The sequence below is a fragment of the Cuculus canorus genome, chromosome 1, assembly GCF_017976375.1.
Source record: "Cuculus canorus isolate bCucCan1 chromosome 1, bCucCan1.pri, whole genome shotgun sequence".
NCBI classification, from domain to species: Eukaryota; Metazoa; Chordata; class Aves; order Cuculiformes; family Cuculidae; genus Cuculus; species Cuculus canorus.
In genome coordinates, this window is record NC_071401.1 from 64799261 (window position 1) to 64824222 (window position 24962).

At 41.2% G+C, this 24962-nt stretch overlaps 1 protein-coding gene across 8 annotated transcripts in view; it reads left to right on the top strand.

Moving 5' to 3' along the window:
* The window catches only part of ST6GAL2 (ST6 beta-galactoside alpha-2,6-sialyltransferase 2), a 176616-nt gene that overhangs the window by 133220 nt on the left and 18434 nt on the right, over window positions 1-24962 (top strand). For 7 of the 8 annotated variants that reach the window (XM_054085038.1, XM_054084994.1, XM_054085049.1 and 4 more), the window contains 2 exons: window positions 16692-17694; window positions 22028-22125. In XM_054085038.1, coding sequence (XP_053941013.1) covers window positions 16749-17694; window positions 22028-22125 — 1044 coding nt within the window. In that variant the 5' untranslated portion in view covers window positions 16692-16748. Of the gene's footprint in view, window positions 1-14523; window positions 15566-16691; window positions 17695-22027; window positions 22126-24962 lie in introns of those variants that run through there. The other variant, XM_054085031.1, reaches the window with a different exon arrangement.

Below are 24962 nucleotides of genomic sequence, written 5' to 3' on the forward strand. Positions count from 1 at the left end.
TACTTTGTTGAAGTTATGAAGGTTAAAACTGGAATTTGTTATAGAAAGCTAATCTCTCTGTTAGAAATATTTCTGCATAGTTGATATTCATTCCTTCTTAATTGTTCACTGCTATTTCTTGTTCAGACTGATTGTATTTTTGCTATTTATTTTATGGATTTTCTTGTAGTTTAAAAAAATTAAAAAGAAAAATTCTTTTAAAAGAATTCTTTTAAGGGTAAATTCAGAACAGTATAGCTTGGAGCTAAATTGTGCATGGCTGTGTACAGGCATATGTGGTGAGGCAGAAGCCATTAGCCCTTTATCCACTGGAGAAGGAATCACAGTCGGAGTCTTACTCCCACCTGACTATCACTGGAGAGCTTTTTGGGGTGTCAGGTTTGAGAGCTCACTGTTTAATACAGCTTTTCCCTCTCTGCTTGGTAGAAGAGTCTGTCTCTGTTGGCCTAGTTATACTCTCACCTCCAGGCAAAAAGTGTTTCTGGTTGCTGGCCATCTTGTACTTCAGTTTCCCTAGCAGCAGCTCCTGCCGAGGAAAGCCGTGAAGGTAGCAATAGCCTAAGATTGGGATCAGTGTTTGCCATGTGTGCTCTTGATCTGTTCTTCATTGTGTCTTAACATCTGTAGCTTGAATCTTCTAGATGGTAAAAAAATGCAAGATTTCAGTCGGGCATTGGAAAATACAGAAAAAATGTTTGTGGGCTTGGAAGTGCTTTTTATTTCTCAGGTTAGGGACACTTTGGCTATGACTTGATTCTGTATAGGAATGAGACCTGGTTATGCATCAGCCCTTTCTACCACTCAGAGTGAAGGGTCTTGAATGATGTTAAGACCAAAGCATGACATTGCAGACACTTGCTATTGTTAGATGGAGCCAAATGAGGAAAGGTATCTAAATATGTTGTATTTAAAGACACCGAACTGATGTGACTGGGTCACTATAGACAGAGCGAGCAGGCTTTGAACTCATGTCAAGCTGGAATGAGCCCTCACCTCAAGGCTGAGAGTCTTTGAAGTCAATGCTTGACTGTATTTTTCTTTCCTGGGCTCGAGTTTAAAAGCACCAGGAGAGACAGCACAAGTCAGGAGGTGCTGCTCCTGGAAAAGACAAGGTGCTGTTGATTACTCTTTTGTAGGACTCTCCTAGGCAGGATCACCCAGTGCCTGCTGAGCTCTGCAGCTCATGAGACCGGGAGGTGCTCCAAGGCTGTGCAAGACACAGTCTTTGTCCCGTTGGCCATCTGTCCTGGCAAGAGCATCTGTAGCAGAGGGAGGTTACTGCTTCTTGCCTAACACACCCCACACCAAACATACAACTGTCTGTCAAGATACAGTAGATATCACAGGTTAGTTCCTGAAAAAGGGTGTTGGCATAGAATACTTATCAGAAGGTTTTCTGTTTTCTGAGGCGTTTATTATTAGAAGCACTAAAAAGACCAACAGAGCCAGCAAAAAATCAATCTGCCATGATGTAGGCAGCCAATGAGAAGAGTGTGGGGTGTGTGTAATGTGATCACTGCTACTTAAACCAGTTATCAGATATACTGCTACAGTCTGCAAAAGCTGCAAGCAGTAGAGGAACCCCGCTGAAAACTCCTGGACCACGGAATTAAAATAATTAAGCCTCGCAGTCACTGGGATATATGCTGTTCTTGCAAGGTTGTCTTGAGATAAATAAGAGCACAGCTAAAGCACACTATATATGTGGAACTTTGCTTTTGTCATGTGTGATGCAGAGGCTTTTAATTTTTTTTAAACAATAACTAGTTGCAGTTAGAAATTGCCTTTGAATTCTTCAGGTGGTGAAGTCCAAACCCCACAACCATCAGAGAGGAAATGCAAAGTAAAATATAGAAAGATGCATCTTTTGATTCCTGAGCGATCTCAAGCATCACTGCTTTGCGCAGAGACTCCGTGAATGATTTCTTCAATAAGCAGGGTCCTGATGGAAGAGATCACCTCAATGAATTTTTATCTTCTTGGCATTTTTAGAAATAGTGTGTCTGCACTCTTCAGACTGTAGAGATGCAATGTTACTACTGGTGCTACTACATCCCATATTTGCAGATGAAACTTTCCAAGGAGTCTCATAAACCCGCTGCACAAGCTGAGAGAAGAGATAGAAAACTGCATAGCTTGTAATACTGCAGTATTCTAGTATTGTCTACTGCTGCAGTAACCCCTGCTGTGTTTGGAAGGTCTCAGGCATACCAGCACCATGTCTAATCTGTCAAGTAGCCAGTAATAGTAATTCACAGCCTTAACTGCTGAAAAAGATATCTGATCCAGCTCAAGAAGGAAGCCCAAGAAGCGCTCTTGCTACAGTAGTTTGCTTTTTGATAGTGCCACTTCAACCCTTTTTCTGACTTTGCTCACTTATTTTCTAAATAATAGTTAAAAATATGACACTTTAAAATAATTAAAATACCTCCCATTAAATTTTTGATATTATTTCCTTTTTTTTACTGACTTCAACATTTTAAGTAAATCAGGCAGGAACGTTAACAGCCAGACAATGATACAAAATAAAGTTGTTAGATGGACACTACTGGAGTTTTTTGACTCAAAACTGTATTGTAAGTGCTGAATGCACTCAGTAAGCATATGCAATAGAATATGAAGTTTTCCTTACCTTACCATTGGATTAAAGTCAGCCTCTTTATATGAGATTCTTCCCCTCATTGGTCTGGAATCAGCTATAAAGCAGAACTGTGGTCAGTAACAGCAGAGCAACAAGACGGCTGCTTATTATCCCTGCTGTCCAAGTTTCTCAGAAAATAATACTTGGTACCACATCAGTTCCACTGTGGTTTTGAGATAGAAGCTGAAATTGAATTTTTCATTCAGATCCGCTAAACAGAACAGTTATATTTTTGTTCTTTGAAATGGGATACCTTTTTAAGCAAAAGATTCCCCTCGATTTCCATCCAGCTGAAGCGAGGTTACAAAAGAAGAAAATTGCAAGTCCATGTATAAGAAGTACTTGGGAAGATGACAAGTGACTTGGAAACAAGCAGGCTGAATAAAAAGTTTCATCAAGAAAAAGACAAATTAGTTCAAGACTTGCAGCAATGATGACTGGTTCATAGGTCTTGGAGATGGTTCAGGTTAGGGATCCTACTTCTCCCGAGGTTTCAGAAATCGAGAGGTGATGATGTTGGAGGAAACATGACTAATGTGGAGTCATCAGTCACTGACTGAAATGCTGGAGAAGTAGTAACTGTAGAGAGAGTACATAAAATATGTGTTATATTAATAGTATTATATTTTCTAAGAAAGACTACTTCTAGAAAGCGAAAGTTGTGTACTAAAAGTCTATTTCCCCCCCCAATTCTCTGATGTCCAAGCCAAGGGAAATTCATTTTAAACTAAAGACACTGATGTGCCTTTTCCTTACAACGGTGTGCTTGGCAGCTAGAATTCACGTAAACTTGGATTCTCTGACTCCTGGAAGGGTGACTGTGTACGTTACCCGCTGACGGAAACGTGGGCTCCTCTACAGTATGCCCTTGGGCACGTTCTATTTAAGCGGCTTGGCAATACATGGTTATTCCTCATGTGCTTGTCCATACTCAATTTCTTTATGGAGACAGTGACATTTACAGTATTTGCAGTCTGGAGTACTGCTTTTGCTATAGCTTTTAATTATTTTCTCCGTTTATAGGAAAAAAATAAAATTAAAAGAGACCTTGGAATGACGATGGCATGGAAGGTTTAGCAGACAGAAATTATTACCTACATGTGGTGATAAAGCTAGAAAATACTTTAAAGAAATCAGGTTTCCCATTTCCCCATCTGAGCCATACAAATTCTTTTCCTTCAATTTCCTTCCCTTATGGCATGTAAGTGTGCTCATTCTTTCATCAGAAATTATTCAGACCTGAGGGACACTTGTAATTTGGAAGTAATTAGTAAATAAGTCAGATAAATACTATCCATTGAGAATTGTGAAGGCATAGTCTTAAAGAGCTGTATCAAATTTAAACAATTAAAGCTTAAAAAAATTATCAGTAGTTAGTATGATAAGTCCATTTCATCATAAATTGGTTCACTGTTAATAATTTCTGCTGCTGTCAGAGCAATCTGAAGAGAGTTAGCAATCTCAAAAGTAGTTAAATTAGAAGAAAGAGAAAAATCTGTAAAAGTAAAGTGGTGGTATCCAGCTGGCTGATTTGTAATATGAACTTGGGGTATGCATTGGAGGTCAGGGCTTGTGTGCAAATGCAGTCAGTGAGGTTCTGCATCCAGAGCTGGACCTCTCAGGCCTGTGGATACTCTTGCCTCCCCAATTAACTTTAAGCAGGATTTACTTTGGTTGTTCTAGGGCACAACATGTTGTCTGTCTGCTTGTTTAAGAAAAGCTCAGTGGTACTCCTTTTCTTATGCTGAAGTCATAGAATCACAGAATAGTTTGGGTTGGAAGCAACCTTAAAGGTCATCCAGTTCCAACCCCCCTGCCATGGGCTGAGACACCTCCCACTAGCCCAGGCTGCCCAAGGCCCCATCCAACCTGGCCTCAAACATCTTCAGGGATGGGGCAGCCACAACTTCCCTGAGCAACCTGTGCCAGTGCCTCACCACCCTCATAGTGAAGAAATTCCTCCTTATGTCTAGTCTAAATCCGTCCCTCTCCAATTTATAGCCATTGTCCCTAGTCCTATCACTACATGCCTTTAAAAAGTCCATCTCCAGCATTTTTTGTAGGCTCCCTTCAGGTACTGGAAGGAAGTAAAAAAAAACCCAGCTCATGTGGCTGCTACTGTTCACAGAATTGGGCTCTTTATGTGAGAAAACAGAACGTGAGGTACAAGATACATTTGAACAAACATGGTTTGTAAGTAGAGAAGTCTACCGCTGCTTGTAAATTCATCTTAAAATCTTTGTATTCCTCTACTTAAAAATCGCTTCAGGATTGTGAGATGCTATGGGATTCTTCTGTAGCTTTCTATCAGCACAGGGGTGGCGTAATGGGAACACACAGAGCTGTGCCATTCCTCCCTGAGAAGACCTGCTGTCTCTCATGACCCTCCAGGGTCTGGTAAAAGTAATATCAGGTTTCATATTTGGAGGGTTTTTTATCATATAATTTACTATAGTTATTAGAAGTACCATGAAATTGTGTAATGAGTTAAAACACGAGTTACAATGAATTGAGGAAATATACTGTTCTTAATGCTTTAATGGTTTGGTAAATTTTGTATAATCAATTCACCAGACTGGGTTTGGTTTACTACTAGTGGCAGGTTTCCTACCACTGAGTGTGGATTACCAGCACTTTGCTCTACTACCTCTTGTCCAAATACAGATTCACAAGAATTTTATTCTTTTACCAGAGCAGAGCAGGCATATCAGAATATTTTACACAGATACTGAAAAATCTGAGAAGCTTGGAGGGGATTGAACACAGTTGAAGACCAGAACAAGAGTCTCATTACTGCTTGACATCATTTATGCTTGCTGCCGTATATACTGCATTTTTATACCCAGATTTAGCATGAACTTCAATGCATTTTTCTCCAGCAGTTTAAAAGAAAACCCAACTTAATGAAAGTAGCAAAATTTTGCTTTGCTTGCAGTCATGTTGTGTAGTATACTGCATACTTACTGTAGTAGTTTTAACTGTAAACTGTCTCTACTAACATATGCTGATACAAATCAGAAAATAAAAGCAAGAATCATGAAAATGTTAGAATCATTAAGCATTAGCGTTTAGATCAGACTAAATGTCTTCTTATAAGATTTATTTAGTATCTGATCAGGACTGAAGCAGGACTACACTCCATCCACAGAGTAGGTTTGTCAGGATTGGGTGTTGCTAAGGAATCAATCTGTGTTAAAACAAAGATTTCCTTTTCAGAACAGCCTCTTTTTATGCTGGCAGAGAAAACCTTCTGATTGATTTAGGGCAGTGAATCGGCTTCACTTTGTTACTTGCTGTGTGCCTTTAGCACTTAAAAGCTGTGGACAAGGATCGGGGCTGTATCACGCTAGGCATGGGGCAAAACCACACAAAAGTTTGTCTCCAACATCACCAACTTTTTTCGTGCTTCTCCATATGGTTGGTTTGAGTGCTGCCAATAGCCTTCCTAAATGGCAGATGGTGCCATGGTGAGGGAAAACTTGCTTTTACTGGGAAGGCCACATACCTGAAGAGAAGCAAGCACTAGCTCAGAAGAGGCTCCCTGGGAAAGTGAACAGGTGGTTAAGGCTAGGGGAGCATAGGCAGATGCCAGCTACTCCTTGCCACAGCCAGGAGGGGTCTTTTCCCATGGATGCTGAGTCACCAGTGTGTAGCAAGGAAGAAGAGTAGAAGAGAGGGAGAAAGAGAATTTCAGATGCGTCTGACATTTTGCTGAGAGGACAGCTGTGCTCTGTACTGGGCAAGAGAATGCGTCTTCAAAGCAGATACATCTTCTAAGCAGAGCGTGCAAAAGATAGACAGGGGGTTTGCATGTTTTGGCCATTTAAAGGCAGTCTCAGAATGAGAGATTTTTAGTGAAATCAGTAATATTTCAAAAGCCTGTCATTGGCTAAATACCCCCAAAAAGACATAGTCAGCACATGAAGTGCTAACAAATATTTTAATGAAAATTTTGAGAATCCCATCTATTGAAGAACTGAAGGAAGGGAATATGCTACATGGGTGCTGATTAGCTTCAGACTTCAAAGTCAGTATTTAAATGTAGACTTCTCTCGAGAAGTTAAGGCATGTCAACAACCTCTGCCAATTATCTTAGTAAGAAAAGCATTGACTCTTTTACAGATTCATCTGTAGTACCCTGTAGATCTTAGTTTTAAATTCTGTTGCATGTTACAGTGGTGAATATTAGCATCGAATGGTAATTCCACTGTTGTATCCAGTAAGGATGGGCTCAGAATCTTATCCCGTCATTTCAAGTTTTATAACAAAGACAACTAATGCAAATAATCTTGCAAAGTAGCCAACTCTGTCTTGCCTCATTTACCTCGGTTTCTCACTGGTTTAATAGTGTCACCGCTTTCAAAGACCGCAATTTTTTTCCTGCTACCTTCCACCTTGTAAAGTCATTTATATAATACTTATAGGGAGAAAATGGCTTGTGCTGGGAGAGAAGAATTCTTGTTGTGCTGCACATAGGCACTAATGACTGCACAAAGAGGAATGCTGTGAAGAATCCAATCAAAAACTTTGATTTAATTGTCATTATTCCTCATGCTGATTCCATGATGGTAGCTCTTAGAGATCCTATTTCTCTGCTAAACTTCCAGACAGGTAGGATTCAGGTTCCAGTGTCTCGTGCCAGGTTACTTACAGCTGTATTCACCATAGAAGACATTTCTGTTGATCTAGTCATAGTTTAAACTAATATTGCCCTGAGCTATGCATAAAACGGTGCCAGAATGGAGGAGAAGAAGAATAGAAAGAAAGAACTTAAATACTAGCACCACTTTATTTTGTTTTATGAAGCCAAATATAACATCCCAGCTAGCATAGGTTGGCTTATTATCAGCATAGTCATGTTAAGTGTTAAAATATACAAAATGGGGAAAAATTGTCCCAGTCCATGGAAATTCAATTTTGGATTGTATTTGTAATGCAACGAGCGCTGAACTGACTTCATCTTTCAGTCTGGCAGGCCTTCTTCCAGGGTGAAACTTTTCATTCAGGCTTTTAGCCTAGAGCAAATAAGCCTATAGAATGCATGTTGTTTGAATGTGTGTATATGAGTATATAGAAACGAGGCATTAATAAGAATTTTCTGATTTTCTCTTACAGTCATGTTACTAACATAAGCAAATACTAATTGGCATTGAGATAGAGCTGAGAACAATTTATTTGCCATTGTTCTTTTTTAGAGTTTTAAAACAAGGGCTTGCTTGCATTCTGGAACAAATATAAAAAGACAAACAAGAGTCTAATAAAAAAGTTAGTAATAAAAAACAAAGCAAAACACAGTGCCTGTAGGACTTGCTGTATTGGAACATACAGTAGCATCATATTCTGCAGATGTAAAATTTACTACTATATTGCAATGCAGATCAGTATATCTCAGAACCCGTCTGGCTTTAGAGTGGAAATTTCAAATTCTCCAACAATTTCTGCCTAGAAGAGTTCGTGAGTTTGGTCAAGTTTTTTGTGATAGGATTGAAACAGACCTTTTGTAACTGTGCTCTCTGTTCATGTGCGTGTTAGTATAAACGTTTCCTTCTTCCAGGAAGCAATTCAGATTGCCCTTTTTCAGTGCAATTACTGCTGTGTTAAGTTCAAGTAATATAGCATCTAAAAACATTTATGGAGCAAAGAAAAGAAGCCTTTTATTCTAACCTTGCCAAGAGCAGAAATAAAATGAGCTGTTGTGCTGGAAGTGTAGAACTGCATGAGGATTTGTAACGTCCTATTTCTCGTGGTTTAGTCTTGTGTGCAGCCTGAGATTTGTGTGATTTAATGAGACTGTGATTCGTTTATCCTGTCAAGCTTTAAATAAAAAACCCTCAAAGCACTTCCTTCCTTTTTTGAATTATGTGTTTTTGCAAGTACATTATCAAAAGCTGTCCCTTAAAAAGAGGGAGGGGAACCAAATAGAGTTATGTATATTGGCTGGATTTTTTCTTTTTCTTATACTTTATTAGATACTGAGTAGACTATTCATTTCTCTGCGTCTTTCTTTCTTTTTTGGGGGGCATTAAGAGATTCCTGCCATCATGTTCATTTACACATGACATCAGAGCATCGGCATGGACTTCTCCTGAACTATGCTTTTGCAGGGGAAAAGGGATTAAAGCCTTCTTTCGTGGCCAGGGAAAGATCAGCCCCCCAGAAAGCTAGGCTGTGTTAAGATGGGCAATCACTCATATTTGTGCTCTGGTTCTTCAGGTGCCAACCTTTCCCATAGTTGGGAGCATCTCTGCATGGGTTGTGAAAGAGGCTAAACTAGGTGCAGCTATTTTGGATGCTAATTCATTGCAAAACTGAGTGGAAGGGTGTCTTGGTACATAGGGTTGGAGGGGAGCAAGGGCCATGTGCCATCTGCTAGGACTAAAGTGGGTGGCCCAGGATCCCTTTTCCCATGCACAGGGATGGCAGGAAGCAATGCATTGACCTGGGAAGGGCTGCCCAGGATAAGGCAGTAAGACCACAGCACTGGTTCTGCTGCTTACCCAGATCTCTCATCTGTTGCAGGAGTGTGGTTACTTGGGAGGAATAAGTTAGGATGGCCTGGGCCATAGCCTGCCCTCAGCAGGAACAGGGCTCACCTGATGCTTCTCTGGAGGGAAGGATGTGATTATTCCAGTGGGACAAAGTTTTTGCTTCCATTTCTCACCCCGTTGGTTCTGAGATGTCCCTTCTTTGGCAGTTGTTGTTTTGGCCTTTCACTACTGCTGCAGGCATGTTTTCTCTTCAGTCTCTGCCTCTTACCCCTGTGTTGCTCCCTCTGTGCTGCTTTTGCAGTTGGGCTTCCTTCCCGCCTGGCCCAGCATCCCAGCCTCCTCTCAGCCTCCTCAAGTCCTTGACGTTTCCTCCATGTGTTGATGTACTTGTTTCCTCATTGACCTCACCACAGCAATAAAAGTAAATAGATTTAAAAGGTGGTTATGTATAAACAGAAGATGTGCATGTAAGTGATGGCCATCAGTCTGATCACCTCGTTTCCACACCTGGCTTTTATCTGCAGCCAGCTTGCTGTTTCAGCCTGTACGTCTCATGCAAACATGCAACATTTGGCTTCCCAGGACCCTAATGCTGACCAGGTGCCCTGGGAACAACCGCGGTTCCTCTACAACTTGTAGTTTATGAGGGGGAGCAGGGATGTAGTGCAGAAAAAACATAGGCAGCTCTGTGACCTGGTCTGCGAGGCTTTGCTGATGTAGGGGAACTACTGAGGTGTAAGAGTGTAGCCAGCTGGGATGATGTTTGTACAAAGCTGGATATTGCCATGGTTATCCAGTGGTATACTGAATTTTACTTTGGAATTGCAGCTTGCAACATCTTTGGATATTTGCAGTGGTTTTATACTGATGTAGGTAAGAGTGTATTTGTTTGCTTGTTTGTTTTCCTGGTGCTTGGATTAAGAGGCAGTGCTGTGGCAGCTGAAGGATGACTGACCAAAACCTGTCCAGAACAGCTGTTTGGGAGTTCTACAAGAACAGGCAAGATACCTCAGTTGCTTCTGTACTGTTTGTGTATGAGGACATGCTGAGAACTATGGCCAAAGTGGTGGTTTCTGCACCCTTAGAACCAAGAACTGCTGCAACTCGAAGCAGCCTTGAACCTCTGCATCTTGCTATGAACAGTGCAAGGGCACAGCAAAGGAATAGCAAGAGCAAATTGCGAAGAAAGAGATCAGAAGTAGGTACAACTGAGTGCTGGTAGTACATGGCTGTGTGAGGAGCTCCTTGAGATAGGCTGTAGGAGCTGATTTATGTTGTGAAAACTGCTTATTTTCAGAGCAACTGTATGATGCCTTTGCCCCTTTGTAGTTTCATTGGAGGAACCTGGAAGTGATTTACACTGAAGTTGTTCTGAATTGCACATGCAGGGAAATGTAGTATATTTCTATAGAAACCCTTAGTTACTGTAATGAGTCTGGTTGGCTCATAATCAGTCTGTAAAAAGTGAAGAGGTTACATTGTCTCCCTTGACCTGAAATTTAGCAGAAAGTTCTGGATGAATCTCAGTGTGTGGTGGCTCATGAGAAAAGATGCTGCCAATTTGAGTGGATGGAGGTTGACCCGAGAGATGCAATCAGTCACTGTGAAGCCAGTATTTCCCTGGCCCTTGGTGCTGTGATGAACATTTCCATTGGCAGTGGGAAAATCTGTGTGTGAAGGCTGAGAGCTGGTATGGTTATTTTTAATTCCCTCCTGTCAGCCAACACTCACGTAACCTGTATGTGGTCTCTGGGTTGTGCAGGCGGCACTGTGGGCTGTAGGAAAGTGATAGCTCGCTTCAGTGCCAGGCAGCTTGAACTTGATGGTGGAGCGTGGAGAGTGGGTATCTGATGTATAGAAGATAGCTTTGATTTCCCACTAAAGCCCGGAGCTTTATGAATCTAAGCCCCTCTGCTCTTACAGAATAATCTAGGACACGTTCCTTGGCAGAAGCCCCACTGAGCATTTCTCCAGCTGCCGAGTTGCCAGCTTGATTGAGTTTTACTGCAAGTCTCACTATATCTAGTAATTTTCTTCCAGCCTGAGCTCCTGGAAATGGGTCATTAGTAAAAACAATTAAAAAAGCCCCACTCCACCTCCACCCCCTCTAACTTGAAATCTTAGGTTTTATTAGACAACCTGAGAACAGGCATGCTGCCTGCCTGCATCCCCAGAAGCAGACTAGAACTTGTGACTCCACTTCCCAAATGCCCTGGTTTGAGAAGATTCACTCACATTTAACGGGTGATTTGGGTTAGCAATACCTTCTTTTGCATACCTCCTGAGGAATCTTTCCTAAGAAGATAACTAAATATAGCTTTAAAAGGCACTGAGTAATATTGAAGAAAAAAAAAAGAAAAATTAAAAAAAAAAAATCCTAGTTCTGAGTTGTTTGGATGTTTCTTCTTTGTGTCAGAAGACATCCTCTTATGTTGCTACAAATAATACTGAATGCAGCTTGACTCTTCTGAAAACAAGGTTGAGGGAAGGAGCCAGATTTATTTGGACTAACAAGGAAGTTGTCCAATAGAGATTCATTAATTAGGAAGCCTAATCACAGCCAATAAGACAAGTGCCCAGGCCATCAACAGACTAATATACATCTTTTGGCAGTCACCACTCCCCACAGGCTGGGCTGTCTGTTGCTGCCTACTGCATGGCTTGCACCGCAGAAATGATGTGATAATGCTAAAACCGGTTTGGCACTTCCCACATGAGAGGATGAGTGTGTTTCCCCACCCTGGAAATGCAGCCTCCAGCTGTCTTGCCCTATGCCAGAGGTTTCTTAATACCCTGGAATTAGCTGACTAAGAGATGAAGGAAACTAAAGGACCGTTTGCTCTCTGTTCAGGCTGCCTAAGCCTAGTGTCAAATAAACCCTGGTCTGATTTTCAGCCCTTTGGGAACGGTTGCCCACAGCTAACATTTGCTACCCCAAATAACCCAGAAGTGACCTTCTCACAGCAAAGCTGCAGCCAAGAAAAACCCTGTTTAACATAATAGTGCACAGCTTAGAACGTCAACTTGAACCATTCTGACCTCTGAGCTGCTGGGGTCTGTACAAATTAATTTAACAATAGACACTGTTGAAAGGGAGGAATGTTTCAAAAGAACAAAAAAAAAATCTCCCTCATCCATCTCTTCTCATTTAAGAAATAGTCAGGAGGCCTTCTTAAGAAAAATTAAAAGTGCTCCTTCTTGCAAAACAATGGGCTAAATAATGGGAAGGGAGAACACATTGGTTTCTTGCATCTTATTGTAGCGAAATTAATTTTCCCATAAATAGGTGCTGCTTTTGGAAAAATGGCCTTTAATTTCCACTAGGGAATTGGCTTTATTTCTTGGGATGCTTCAAAGATACCCTTGGGATTTGCCTTTCTTTTTCATAGCTGCTGCTAGTACTTCTATTAAGAAAATAAATAGGTCTCCTCTTTCTGCCCATTTCACTACTTTGCTTCACGTTTTCCATAGGTTTCATGAAAGCAAGGTAAGAAAAAAGCCCTTCTCCATATGGTAGTTGGAGATTAAATAAGTTAATGATTGAAAGAGCCTATCAGACAGGAGATATGTAGGAAAATGAAAATGAGCTCTTCAGCTCCTGTGGTGAACAAACAGCTTTGTTCTGCTGAAGAGGGCTCTGTACTGGGTTAAGTCTTGGGTGTTTTTCCCAGGAGCAGATTTATTTCTCTGGTCCTCCTTAGCAGGAGCTTTGGCTCCAGCAGTTTCATTGTTGGTAAGCAGGGAGGATTATTATGGCAGGGGTGGTGAAGTTGAAGACAATGAGCAACATTAATGACAATTTTAAAAATTGTGTAGAATTGCTTTGACAGCTTGACATTTGTATGATGAGCATAGATGAGAGAGATGCAAGTTTCTTCCAGGAGCATCCAGTGGGCTTCAGTAATTGCACCCATGAAACTGCCTGTTTTTATTTATTTAGCCAGTGCAATTAATTCCAATCATAATTTCTGATTTCCTACATAAATTTTCTACTCTTCGCAACTGAGTTGTGCGTCCTTTAGGAACACAGGGTGTGAGCCCAAACACATCCCCAGGTGGTACTGGGAGGGGTTTGCCAGTGAGCAGTGGAGGGGTCTGTTGACAACAGGGGAGGGGGGAGCACTCAGAGGGGCTGCCCTCTCTTCCCAGACGTTCCCAAAACCAAGGACTGAGTGGCGCGAGAAGCTGTAGGGGCTGAAGGGGAGAGGACTGGGTGTTTAGCGCAGACAGAGATAAGATAAACTGATATATTTCTGGACTTACTGCAGCTTTCCACACACAGCCTTCAAGATCCTGTGAGGGTCCTCTTGCAACTAATACAGTAATGACCTTGAATTTGCTTCCAACTCAGCTGTACTGCTGGAGGACAAGGCGGTTTTTGTGAGCAAAAAACATTAAAGCAGCACAGAGATTTGCCTGCATAGCTCCAGTCTTCAAGAGATTTGAGTATCCTTTTTGAGGCCTCACTTGCAACAAGGGATTGTAGATAAGCTTCTGCAGTAGTTAATGTGTAAAGTTTTTTAAATTATTCTCACTGGTGCTTCTCCTTTTGCTTGCAGTTTTGAGAAATACACTGCTGTATGCTGATTTTTTGGTTTACAGAGATAATTTTTTGCTGCACGATAAAGGTAATCATGTGCATGCTTATATCTGCATGCCAACGAAGACAAGTGTGCTTTTATGACCCTGTAAGTGTTAGGGGAAAATAAATTCATTCGCTTTGATTTAAAAATAATTAATAATGCAGCTCGTTCCTTTTTCAGAATGTAACCTGAATATCAGATTTAGGCATCCAGACTAATTCTTCATGCTGAGGCAGTCTGCTGCATCAAGCACATGGAATCACAGACAGTCAGAAACTTTCCTAGTCTCACACCTGAATTCAGACTAAACCCTTTCTATTTCCTATCATCTTCTGGTGATAAGGGACAGCAAAACTGGGAAAAATTACAAAACTCATGTGATTTTGTTATGGGTTGTGTTTAAATTGTGTTGCTTAACTCAGTGAAAAATATTAGTGACCTCTTCCTTTATAGCTTTGACTTCCTGCAAGCTTGTCTGTTGAAAAGTTTCTGCAAGATGCTTCCTTTGCAGATCCTGTAAGAAATGTACATTCAGCACAAGAAAGATCTGACTGAGCAAAGACTGACTTACACAGCGGTTTGGAAGCCACGTGTTGAAAAGTGCTGGGGAAACACAGCAGGGAAAATGATAAAAAGGGATGAAAGCAGTTCAGATGGGTGAAGAATGTAGATTTAAAAATGCAAACCATCTGAACACTGATGAGTGGGCAGGTTGCAATAACTTCAGAGCAGATCTCAGTTGCAGAACAGTCATATTCTGTAAGTTGACTCCCACAGGACATAGCCTGTAGTGATTTAAAATTGGAAGTGGTGTGGGGGAGCAGTGAGGTGCTGCAGAGAGCAATCTTGCAGCAGCAGAGTACAAGTAGGAAATGGGTCGGTTGGAGTAATAGCTTTTTTCTGTTGTTTGTGTGAGCCAAGTCAAATGTGTGTAGAGTACAGGGTTATCATACTCATGATTTTTTTTTCAGTGTGTTACAAATGAATGTGTTTGCAACAAAATTTGGTCATCCAAGTGTGATATGAATTCCCCTATCTTTGGACACGTCCTTGAGGCCCAAAGTCAGCTTGTTTTTTTTTTAATAATGTTCTAGCCTTTGTCTAGATCATTAAAATAGACTGTGTTTGGAAATGTAATGCTGTGGCGTCACATTCCGAGGAGGTCAGCAGAAATGCTATCCTGAAGTATCCCTGCTAATACCACCTGCGGTTTGTTCTTGCCTCTGCATTGTTGTAGGCAATCTCCTTGTTTGTGCCGAAACAACCGGATGTATGAAGTGGATAGAAGGGCTAGCCCAATTTAAAAAAACACAAACCAAACTGAAAACGCCCTCTAACATATTTCACCACCCAATCTCCCCTCTCCCCAGCTGTATCAATTTACTGGTTCAGTTTGTAATATGCCAGGTCTGTACACAGGGGTGTTGCTGGCAGAGAAATGAGGGACAGAGCTGAGCACTCCTTACGCCGGTGTTATTGCTGGTTTCTTTTCAATGTGAAAACATAGCCTTAGTTACGGCATTGGTCTAAAGTTTGCGCTCAGCTTTGATGTACTTAGCAGCTTGCAGAAGGCTGGTAGCTTGTGTTGACGTGGCTTTGGTCCCTCCTGATGGTCAGGTATAAGCAAGCTGTGTGTTATCAGAGGTGTGAAGAGCTGTGTGGGCTGTTTGGATGCAGTGTGATGAGGTAGTGGCTCCTGAGGTGCAGGCTGTTAGTGAAATCCAAGCCTGCCCCCACTCCTATTCCCCTTTTCTGATCACAGCTGGCTGGTACAAGTGGCTCGTAAGTCCCACTATTAAGTGGTCATTGAAACAAAACTCCAGAAGAAGAGGCTTATTTTTAATCCAGATCAGGTAAGTGGTCTGTCACTAACTACACTGCAGTGTAGCAACTGAGGCTGACTATGATTATGGTACAAGGAGGTGTATGATGAGGCATATGAGGTACGTCCAGACTTTCTTCAGCCAGCTTTGCCACCGATGCCCACACCGGTTGATTAAGCGATTGAGTTTGTGTAAGGGCATAGTGTGCATGATGGTCTAGCAACGTGTTAATATATTTTCCTTAGAACACAACCCCCTCAGTCAGACTATTTCATTTTAGACCATGCATCCCTCCAATAATGCACAAGCTGTCCAGAATCCCCAGGCATTAACGCAGTACAGATTTCCAAGTCTAGGTCCAACATTCCCAACCCTCCTCCTTTACGTAAATCTGCATTATTATCCTAAAGGCATATATTTGGTTGTGTCATCCATCCTCTTTTCAGAAAATGCAAACTCCTCATGCCTTGACATGCAAATCTCCTTCATGCCATGTCAATGTGCATACAACATCTGTGACAGAGGTACAACAGTTACTCTCCTATTTGGGTCTGCAATCCCCAGCAAATGATGTGGCTCACTAATGCTGGGAAAAAGAAAAGACTTCACTCCAACCCACTGCTGTGATGCTTTTCCCTATGTCCCTGCAATGATACCCACAGAGCACTGCCTGTTCAGGGTTGTGGGCAGAGGAAGGCTGTCGAGCTGAGAGTTTGTGCTCCCTGCCTGGTCCCTTTGGGGACAGGCTTGTTCACAGTCCCACTGAGTAAGAACTTTCAATGGCAAAAGAGATGACATTGTATATTGTCCCAACTGTGCATACAGCCAGGCGTGGGTTTTGCTTTTGCTCTATTAATGCTCTACTCAGTATAGCAGAAGCAGGCGGGCACATCATCTCCCTGAAGGCAGGATCCAGTGTTACTGTAGAAACTGGGCACCAGCTTCTTTTGTAGCTAACAGCTGTCACTGTGTGGTTACAGCCAAAGCGTGTCACTCCTGCAGTGTCTGTAGGCTCTGGAGTTTGTTTCTGCTTCTGAATCCTCTGTGCTACAGCTTGGAGATTAATTCTGCACCTCCTATTAAAGCATGTTAAGATGTTTCTGATTTGTGTCTATTCTTGAAACCATTCTTGATTAATATTTGATATTCTTTCCAGGTTTCGTTTTCCTTCACCAATACTTCAAGGTGCAGAGAAGCTGGTAAAAGCATTGCCATGAAACCTAATTTGAAGCAATGGAAACAACTCATGCTGTTTGGGATCTTTGCATGGGGTCTGCTTTTTCTGGTGATATTCATCTATTTTACAGATAGCAACACTGCTGAACCAGTTCCCAGTTCCTTTTCTTACATTGAAACTAAGAGGCTTCTGCCCCTTCAGGGCAAGCAGAGAGTCATCATGGGAGCCATACACGATCCATCATTCTCTGAAACCATTGATGGGAATGAGGTACTTCTTAATGAAGATCTCTTAGGTACATTTAAATCCAGAACTGGAAGTATTAAGAAATGGACTGATTTGGAAGATGCTTTTAGAAGTGAAGATGAGTTTTTTCCATCCCAGATAGGAAGACAATCAAAAAGTGCTTTCTACCAAGTGAATGATGATTATTTATTTGCTGCTGGTCAGCCTCAGTCACACAACCACCTTGAAGAGATAGCAAAATTAATCTCAGCTGATGAGGATAATCCAAAAGTAAATATTTTACAGAACAACTGGAGCCACCAGAGAAGAATGAGGAAAAGGAGCACAAAGCATAGGAGAAGCCAGATGCTTGATGAATCTGATGACTGGGATGGGCTATATTCCACGATGTCGAAATCCTTTCTTTACAAGCTTTGGAAAGGGGATGTGTCTTCCAAGATGTTAAACCCTCGACTGCAGAAGGCGATGAAAGATTATTTGAGCACCAATAAGCATGGGGTGCGGTTCAAGGGGAAGCGAAACTCCAAGTTGACAGGAGACCAGCTATTCTGTGAGCTAAAAGAAAGAGTGAATGTGAAAACAATAGATGGCAAGGAGGCTCCCTTCTCCACTCTTGGATGGGAAAAGCACGTTCCCCAGATTCCACTGGGCAAATTGTATACACATGGCTTTGGGAGCTGTGCTGTAGTCATGTCTGCTGGTGCAATACTGAACTCGTCTCTGGGGGATGAAATAGGTGGGTGAAACGCATTTATTCGTGTGCATAGACAGGTACATGTATGTGCTTATGTTTGTCTTTCAAAAGATTCTTCTCAAGTATAGGTCTGTAAAGCCTAGTTTTTCTCTCTCATCAGTGTTACATGATTGTGAGCATGTGGACTTATATGAAGTATTGCTTTTCAGGACAAAATAAATGAAAGGAAAATCAGGCCTGAAGTCATAATTTGATTTAAAGAAACCAATAATGCCTTCTTATTTTACAGCTTGTAGAATAAAGGAGGCCATGGTTTTGTAAGATCTGCTATATTTGACATTTTGCTGCAGTGTGTGTTTATTTCTTCAGCAGATTAGAGATTTTTTCAGATTTTAATTTGCAAAGTTGTGTTGCATTTGTCTGTATTTTGTGGCGACTCATAGAGAAATTGCTTGTGGTGTTGCTGTCTCAGGCTGAACTTTGTCTCTATGCCAAGGAGGAGCAGAGCATCCTTTTCATCTCCTGCATGTTTAGAGTTCAAAGACATGTAGAATTCAGACCCCTGAGCAGCCTCATGTGCTGAGGTCAAGTCCCCTGACCTCTTTTCCAACAGTGAATTGAAATGAGTTCAAATATCTCCTTTCATCGATTTGTCTATTGCTGTGCTGAGTCAATTAGGTTACAGGTGCACTGAGATGTCAGTGTCACACAGAATTCCCCAATTCAAGGTTGTAGTTATTCAGAGAAGGATTGTGGAACCATCAAACTAATCCCGGACAGCTTTATTTTTTTCTTTTAAAAAATGAGTGCTACTACCAGTGTTAACATCTTTACTGTAGTTCTTCATTTTAGGAGTACATATGCAGTATGCTAAGAGCTCTGAAAGAAGGGTGAAATGTAAGTCTCAAACTTGCTTCTGGAGCAAGAAGAGTTATCTCCTTCAGCTCTTTATAAAAACCTTTTGATGTACACTCATTAATCCTCCCATCTTCCAGGACTTCACATCCCAATACCTGCTTCATTGCACCATATCCTCTTTTTAGCATAGACTGGGTTCCTTTAAATCTCTAGGTTTCATTAGAGCTGCTGTCATTATCAAACTACTCTAGTAGGCTTCTAGCACAGCACATGTGCCTGGGTGGCCTGCAGCTAAAATATCACTAGGTTAACCCCCAATTTCACAGGAAGCCTCACTGATTTAGAAATCTTTGGGATGAGGTAGCTTAATAGTTACTCCCTTCTCAGTGTGTTATTCTGACTGAAACAAAATTGTCTTCTGTCAGTGTTCTCCAGTACACCCAGTTAACACCGGTACAGATTAGTGCTGTACTATAGAATCCATAGCACACTGTGACATACTTATATATTTATATATTACAGTGTGCGCTGTGAGATATTTGCATGCTCAGGTACAGCCCAGATGTGTACTTTGGTGCTTGACGTGGTACCTGGGGCTCATGTGCTCCTCTGTGTACCCATTCTTTCAGTAACACTGTGGGCACAGAAAGCTCATACCATTCTCTGAGGAAGAGATTTTGATTTATTTGGGAAATTGTCATCTGATGCTGCCTGAAGGGATGAGATGCTGTTTGGTAAGGTCTACACTGCAGTTTCAGATCTCGGCCTACCTGTTGTAAAGGAAAGTGTGTGGGGCAGCAGGAGTCACAGAATATTTTTTTCTAAGTGTCTGCCAGGCCATGGGCAGGTACTTGTGAGTGACCACAGAATTTGGCCCAAAACTGTGGGGAGCAAACTGACTGCTTACAGCCATCCCAGAAGGGTGTAGTGCAAACCTGTGAATCCTAGTGGACAGAAGAGGTCCTGGGAAGTGCTGATATACTGGAGATACGGTGCTAGTGTTTCCCACTTTAAATGGAAAATAGAGGCTTCAGCATCTGTTTGTGTTATTTCAATGGGGAAGAAATTATGCTTCCTCTGCAGAGCCCAGATAGTATGTGTTAACAGCTGAGCTCTTGGCCATGCCTTTCTACCTCTCCTCTGGTTCTTGAAAAAGTGAGAAGAGTCTGACCAGGAGGAGAAAGCTCAGACTGTACAAGATGCCCTTTTCCCCTGTGCATGCACAGCTGTAGGAGAGGACTGTCCTCTTCTAGAACTATCAGGGCTGCCAGCTCTTGGTTGAAGCTTCCAGCTGTCAGTTTGGAGGCATCCTGGGCAGCTGGTGATGCAGCTCTGTGGAGTTAACCTGGCACCCAGGCTGAGCACCTCTATGTCCACAGCGGCACAGCAAAGTCAGCATCATTATACAGTGGAGGAAAACACCCCACGCATGAGTTCTGGTTTTGGGCCATGCTCTGTACAGCCTTGGTACATGAAGTGCTGCAGGCAAAAGGCTTTTACTATTTAGTCTCCTGAAGGAAAAAAAAAGGCTTAAGAAAGCAGTGGTAAAAGGACCTTTCTTCTTTATAGGCTTTTAGCTCCCTCTTCTGTGTTCCTATTAGAACACAGGCAGAAATGTTAATTTGTCTTCTGCCTTTTACTCTCCCTGCCCCCTTCCCAATTGTTTTTGAATGAAACTAGTTATGGAAATACTGTGCAAATACAGCTAACACTCGCATTGTGATCATGCTGTTTAATGGGAGACCCAATTATTTCAGCATCATCAGAAAGTAAAAGAGTTCTGTGATAAAAATCCAAACTTTTTATATCTCTAAAACTGTTATCTCCAAATAATAAGATTAAAATCAGTTAACTTTAAAACATCTATTAATCAGTGTTACACTGTGTCCTGATTATATATTTTATGGTGAAGAAAGGGTTTTACTCTTGATATGAAGAACCGGCATGGGTAATGGAAAGGCACCACTGTGTCTGCCAATTAAGTTGTGAACCATACAATTCTCAACTTGATTGCCAATTCTCAGTCAACATATTGTCAAATGTTGTCAAATGTTGGCCCAGATTTACATCTTAAATTCATAAAGAGGTTTCAAATATGGAGGACATTTGTTTTTCTTTTCCTTCTCCAAAAATGTAGAGTCCCTGCAGCTTCAATTGAATTCATGTCCTCTAGCTCCTACCCTGTCAAGATGCTTGTGTTTAGGCAGATGAAAGCTAGGTGTGGAGGCTAGGGTGGTCCCTGCATGGGGACACAGAGAAAAGCCTCCACTCCTTAGCTGCTGAGGAGTTTGACTCAGTGGACATTTGGCAAAAAGTTCTCTTCAGACACAAGATGTTAAAGTGAATGGCTGAGACTGGACTACTACTTTCATGTCACACAATGTTTTCTTGTCTGGAGTTCAAGAAGTGTGGAGTATAGAAGTGAAAGGACAGAAGATCAAAGTTTGGTAGAGTCATTGGAGCCATTGTTGGTCAGCCATTGGAGCTGACCTCCATTGGAGCATGTTGTTTGTCTTGGAAACTTCTGCCTTCTCCATTTTTGAGCTGCACACAACCACATTTTAAGTGACTAGAGATAAACAGGTGTATAAATTACCCTTTAGGTTAAGGCATTACGTATCCATTTGGGCCTGAATCATGTTCTCTGCTTCCATCAACAGAAAAGATAAAAGTAGACCAAATAGGGGACTGTTGACAGGGGCAGCATGTTTCTGGACAGCAAGTATAGATATTTTACTGTCTGTCACACCTTCTGGGCTTTGAGATGCCCTTAAAAGAAGCACAGGGAAAGTGATTATGTTTTATCCGGCAGAAGCTTGCACATAGTGTCTACCCTTGACCCACACTTGACCTATAGCTGTTTTCTATTCTGCGTGACACTGAGGTCAACAGCTCATGGGGAAACTTTGACAGTTCAGCTCTGTTAGAAATTTGCTAACCAAGGGTTTCTCGGTTTCTGCTTGTGAGCAGGTTTGTGGGCCGACTTCCCTACATTAGGACTTGTACTGACCTCGAGAATAAGTATATGGGAGGATTAATAGGTTTGGGTTAGTTTGAGATTTTTCAGGTATTATAAAATACTGTGAAGTACAAGCTTACAGTTAACTGTTGTCACTCATTCATATCTGCAATTGGATGATATTCTTGCAATTAACATGCTTTCGCATGGGGCAGTTCTTTGCAAATTTTGCAATGGAAATAGCAAGCAATTGTGTGAACTGGATGTACTAATAATCTTCCCACACTAAGTTCATCCAATTATTAGAAATATTTAAGTATTGCAAGCTAAATTAAAAGATTATTGTAAACTTTTTCCAGTGGATTTTAATAATGTTAATAACATATGTCAGATGTAAGAAGGTTTTTGTTTGCACATAGTAGAATAGAATGTTTATCATCTTAGAATGGAAAGATTAGGTGAAATGTATGAGTTTATGTTAGTTTAGATGATTTGTTTTATTTTACTGTTCTGTATTACTAAGAAAAAAAAACCCAAACCCCTCATTTATGCTCCTAGATTCCCACGATGCTGTTCTAAGATTTAATTCTGCTCCAACACGTGGCTATGAAAAAGATGTTGGTAATAAAACAACCATGAGGATCATTAACTCTCAGGTAAGATCTTCCTTTTGTAAATTCAAGTCAATGTTGCTTCTGTACAATGACATTAAATTAATAAATTCTGAGAAAATGTGAGGTAATTTGGGAAACAGCTAGTTATTTAGAGGTCATGATGCAGAGAAGGTAACAATTCTCACTTACAGGGATGTTAACACTGCTGTCAGTGTAGAGTGATTACAGTAGTTACTTGATATCCTTGTTTCAAAGAACTGGTTTGTAAAATTTCTCATGTGTCCTGCCTCTGTAAAGGCTCTGAAGGATGACAGAGCTGTCAGTACAGAAGACCTTCACCACATTGCCTCTGGGATGTTCACAAAGCCCAGGCTGTAGGGATTCCAAAGTTCTTTTCTTGTATTCTCCAAATCCTCAATTATTTCTTCGCTGGAAGGCAAAAGGAGTGGGAACTGAGTTGTCATAAAACACAACTTTAGACAAGACATCATTCTTGAAAAATTTGGAATGAACTAATAAAAAACTTTAATGTAAAGTAGGTACTACACATAAAGTGAGTTTGTTCGTCTGAATGGAAACAAAAAATGGGATTTTCTGCATATGTGTGAACAAATAATTGTGCATTGAGCTATAGCGACACCTTATGGTTAAGGGCAGTTTTTCAATTATGAAAAAAACTGAACTCTAGTCTTGGGCAAACCGCGCCTCTTTCATCTTTATGAAATTCAACCAAAAAGCAAAACTGGAGGAATTTTATGGCATATTGAAACGGTGAGTTTAATTAGTCAACACCAGTACTATGCTTGGCCATGTAGCATGCTTTATACATACTGATTCTTGCTGAATAATGTGAAAATTCATGTCCTTAGCACTTAATTTTTTCTTTCTCCTCTTTGACTGACTTCCCATGTAAAGTCCATTCTTGATGAATGTAGCCTCTGTGTGTATAAGATCTTGTTCTTTGCTTCTGCAGAGAGGACTGTTCACTGTCATTCCCATCACACTTATTTTGTAGCTGCTTGCAAGGCTGTAAAACAGATTAAATCTTTGAAGTGATGTGGGTCAAATACGCTTTGTTTCTTTTGCTCATGAGAAGAAAGCAGAAATATCTTACTCTTAATGCTGAAATCAAGGTATCAGAGGACTTTGATCTTAATGTCATTTATTTTACTTTTTTTTTTTTTAATTTTTTTTTGTTTTACTGTTAGTCCAAATGCTGTGGTTGCTGACCTGCACTGGGCAAGGAGAAGGGTTTAGAAACTATTTAGTTGACTAGTCTCCCTAGGTTCCCTGTAGGAGGAGAGACATGCCTCAAGAGAGTGATTTGAGTTTTGATCGTTCCCCAGTGAATTCAGAGAGTCTAAGCAGGTAAATTAGCTGTTCAAAGCAGGCTGGGTTCCTCCTGGTTTCCAGAGCTGCTTTAGCACACTTACACCAAGGTGGTAATGGAGTGTCCCATGGTCCTTAGTGCTGCACTGCATGTTGCATACTCTCCATAAGGCCTTTCAATAAAATACAGGACATAGCTAAAATTCTGGCCAGTTCAGCTCACACAGCTTCCTCACAAGAGCTGATATTCTCACTACTTTTCTGCTTCTTCAAAGAGGTCAGGAGCCACCTGTGATGCTCTGGCCTTTTACAGAGAAACTGACCTTACCTGCCCTGGGAGAGAAATAAAAGTTGCTTTCCTTGCCAATACTGAAGATGGGTTATACATACAGGTTTACTGATCCTGCTTCTCTCCTCTCTGTTGGAAATTCCTGCATTAAATTGATTTAAAGGCTGCTGTGGCCCTCTTCTTCCCTCATGTTCTCTGCCGTAAAAGCCCCAAAAATGTGAAGGAAACTGGTGCAGCCACAACAGATATTGTTATTCCAGAAGAAACTCATCTCATACATATGAATGCAGGCTCACTGAGAGTGAAGTTTGTGTGGACAACACCTCCAAAGGACTCTTGCTTACTGAAAGGCAAGTAAGAGCTCCTTTGTGTGATAACTGTGGAACCAAGCTTTTAAAGGCTTGCCCTTTTGATCTGTTTACTCTGTACTTTCAAAATAGGAGTTTATGTTCTCAGGCAAAACTGCTCTGAGAAATTGAGTTGGGGATGCTGATGGCAGCAAGGCTAATTCTGTTCTTGTTGTAGAAGGCTGATGGAAAGTCATTAAGCTCAAAGTTTATGGTAGGAAGAATATTGCTATGGCAACAATATTATTTTTCTGAAGAAAAATACGCATAATCAAATATGGCTCATTGGATCCTAAAGGGAAATGAAAATTAGTATGAATTTATTTGTCTGGAATGTTGATTAGTTTAACAGCTGGAGCCAAATGCATGCTGTTTCAACCAGTTCTGAGATCATTTAGCTCAGTCCTGCCTGAGATTGGATGCACTGGAGATTAGAGAGATCTGTGTGGGCTTAGAGGGTCCAAGAAGGCATAAGCCCAGCAGGAGCGAACAGAAAACTTCCAGTGGGGTGGGAGGATCAGGCAGAATACCAGGAGATGCAGACAAAGTTATGTGAGAGCAGTAGATCAGAGCAATATGACAATTACTTACAAAATAGCTGTATCACATGCCTGTTCCTAGAATTGTGTACCAGCTATTACAGTCATGTCTAATCTGTCTTTTTGGAGTTACTTTAAATGAGACTGTTCTGCTGTTGAAATGAGAAAACAACCAAAAGGGTGAGGATGGGGGAGGTGGGGCAGAAAAGAAGACATTGTAGTTGAGGTCTGTAGCCCTTAGAAGAATCCTTCTCTGTGTGCAAGAAGAGGATCCTGTGAGTAGTCTGAGGTAGCTTTTGTTTTCAAGTTCCAGAATACACAATAATGTTGATATACAATTATGCAGCATCTCAAGTGGTCCCATCATATCCATCA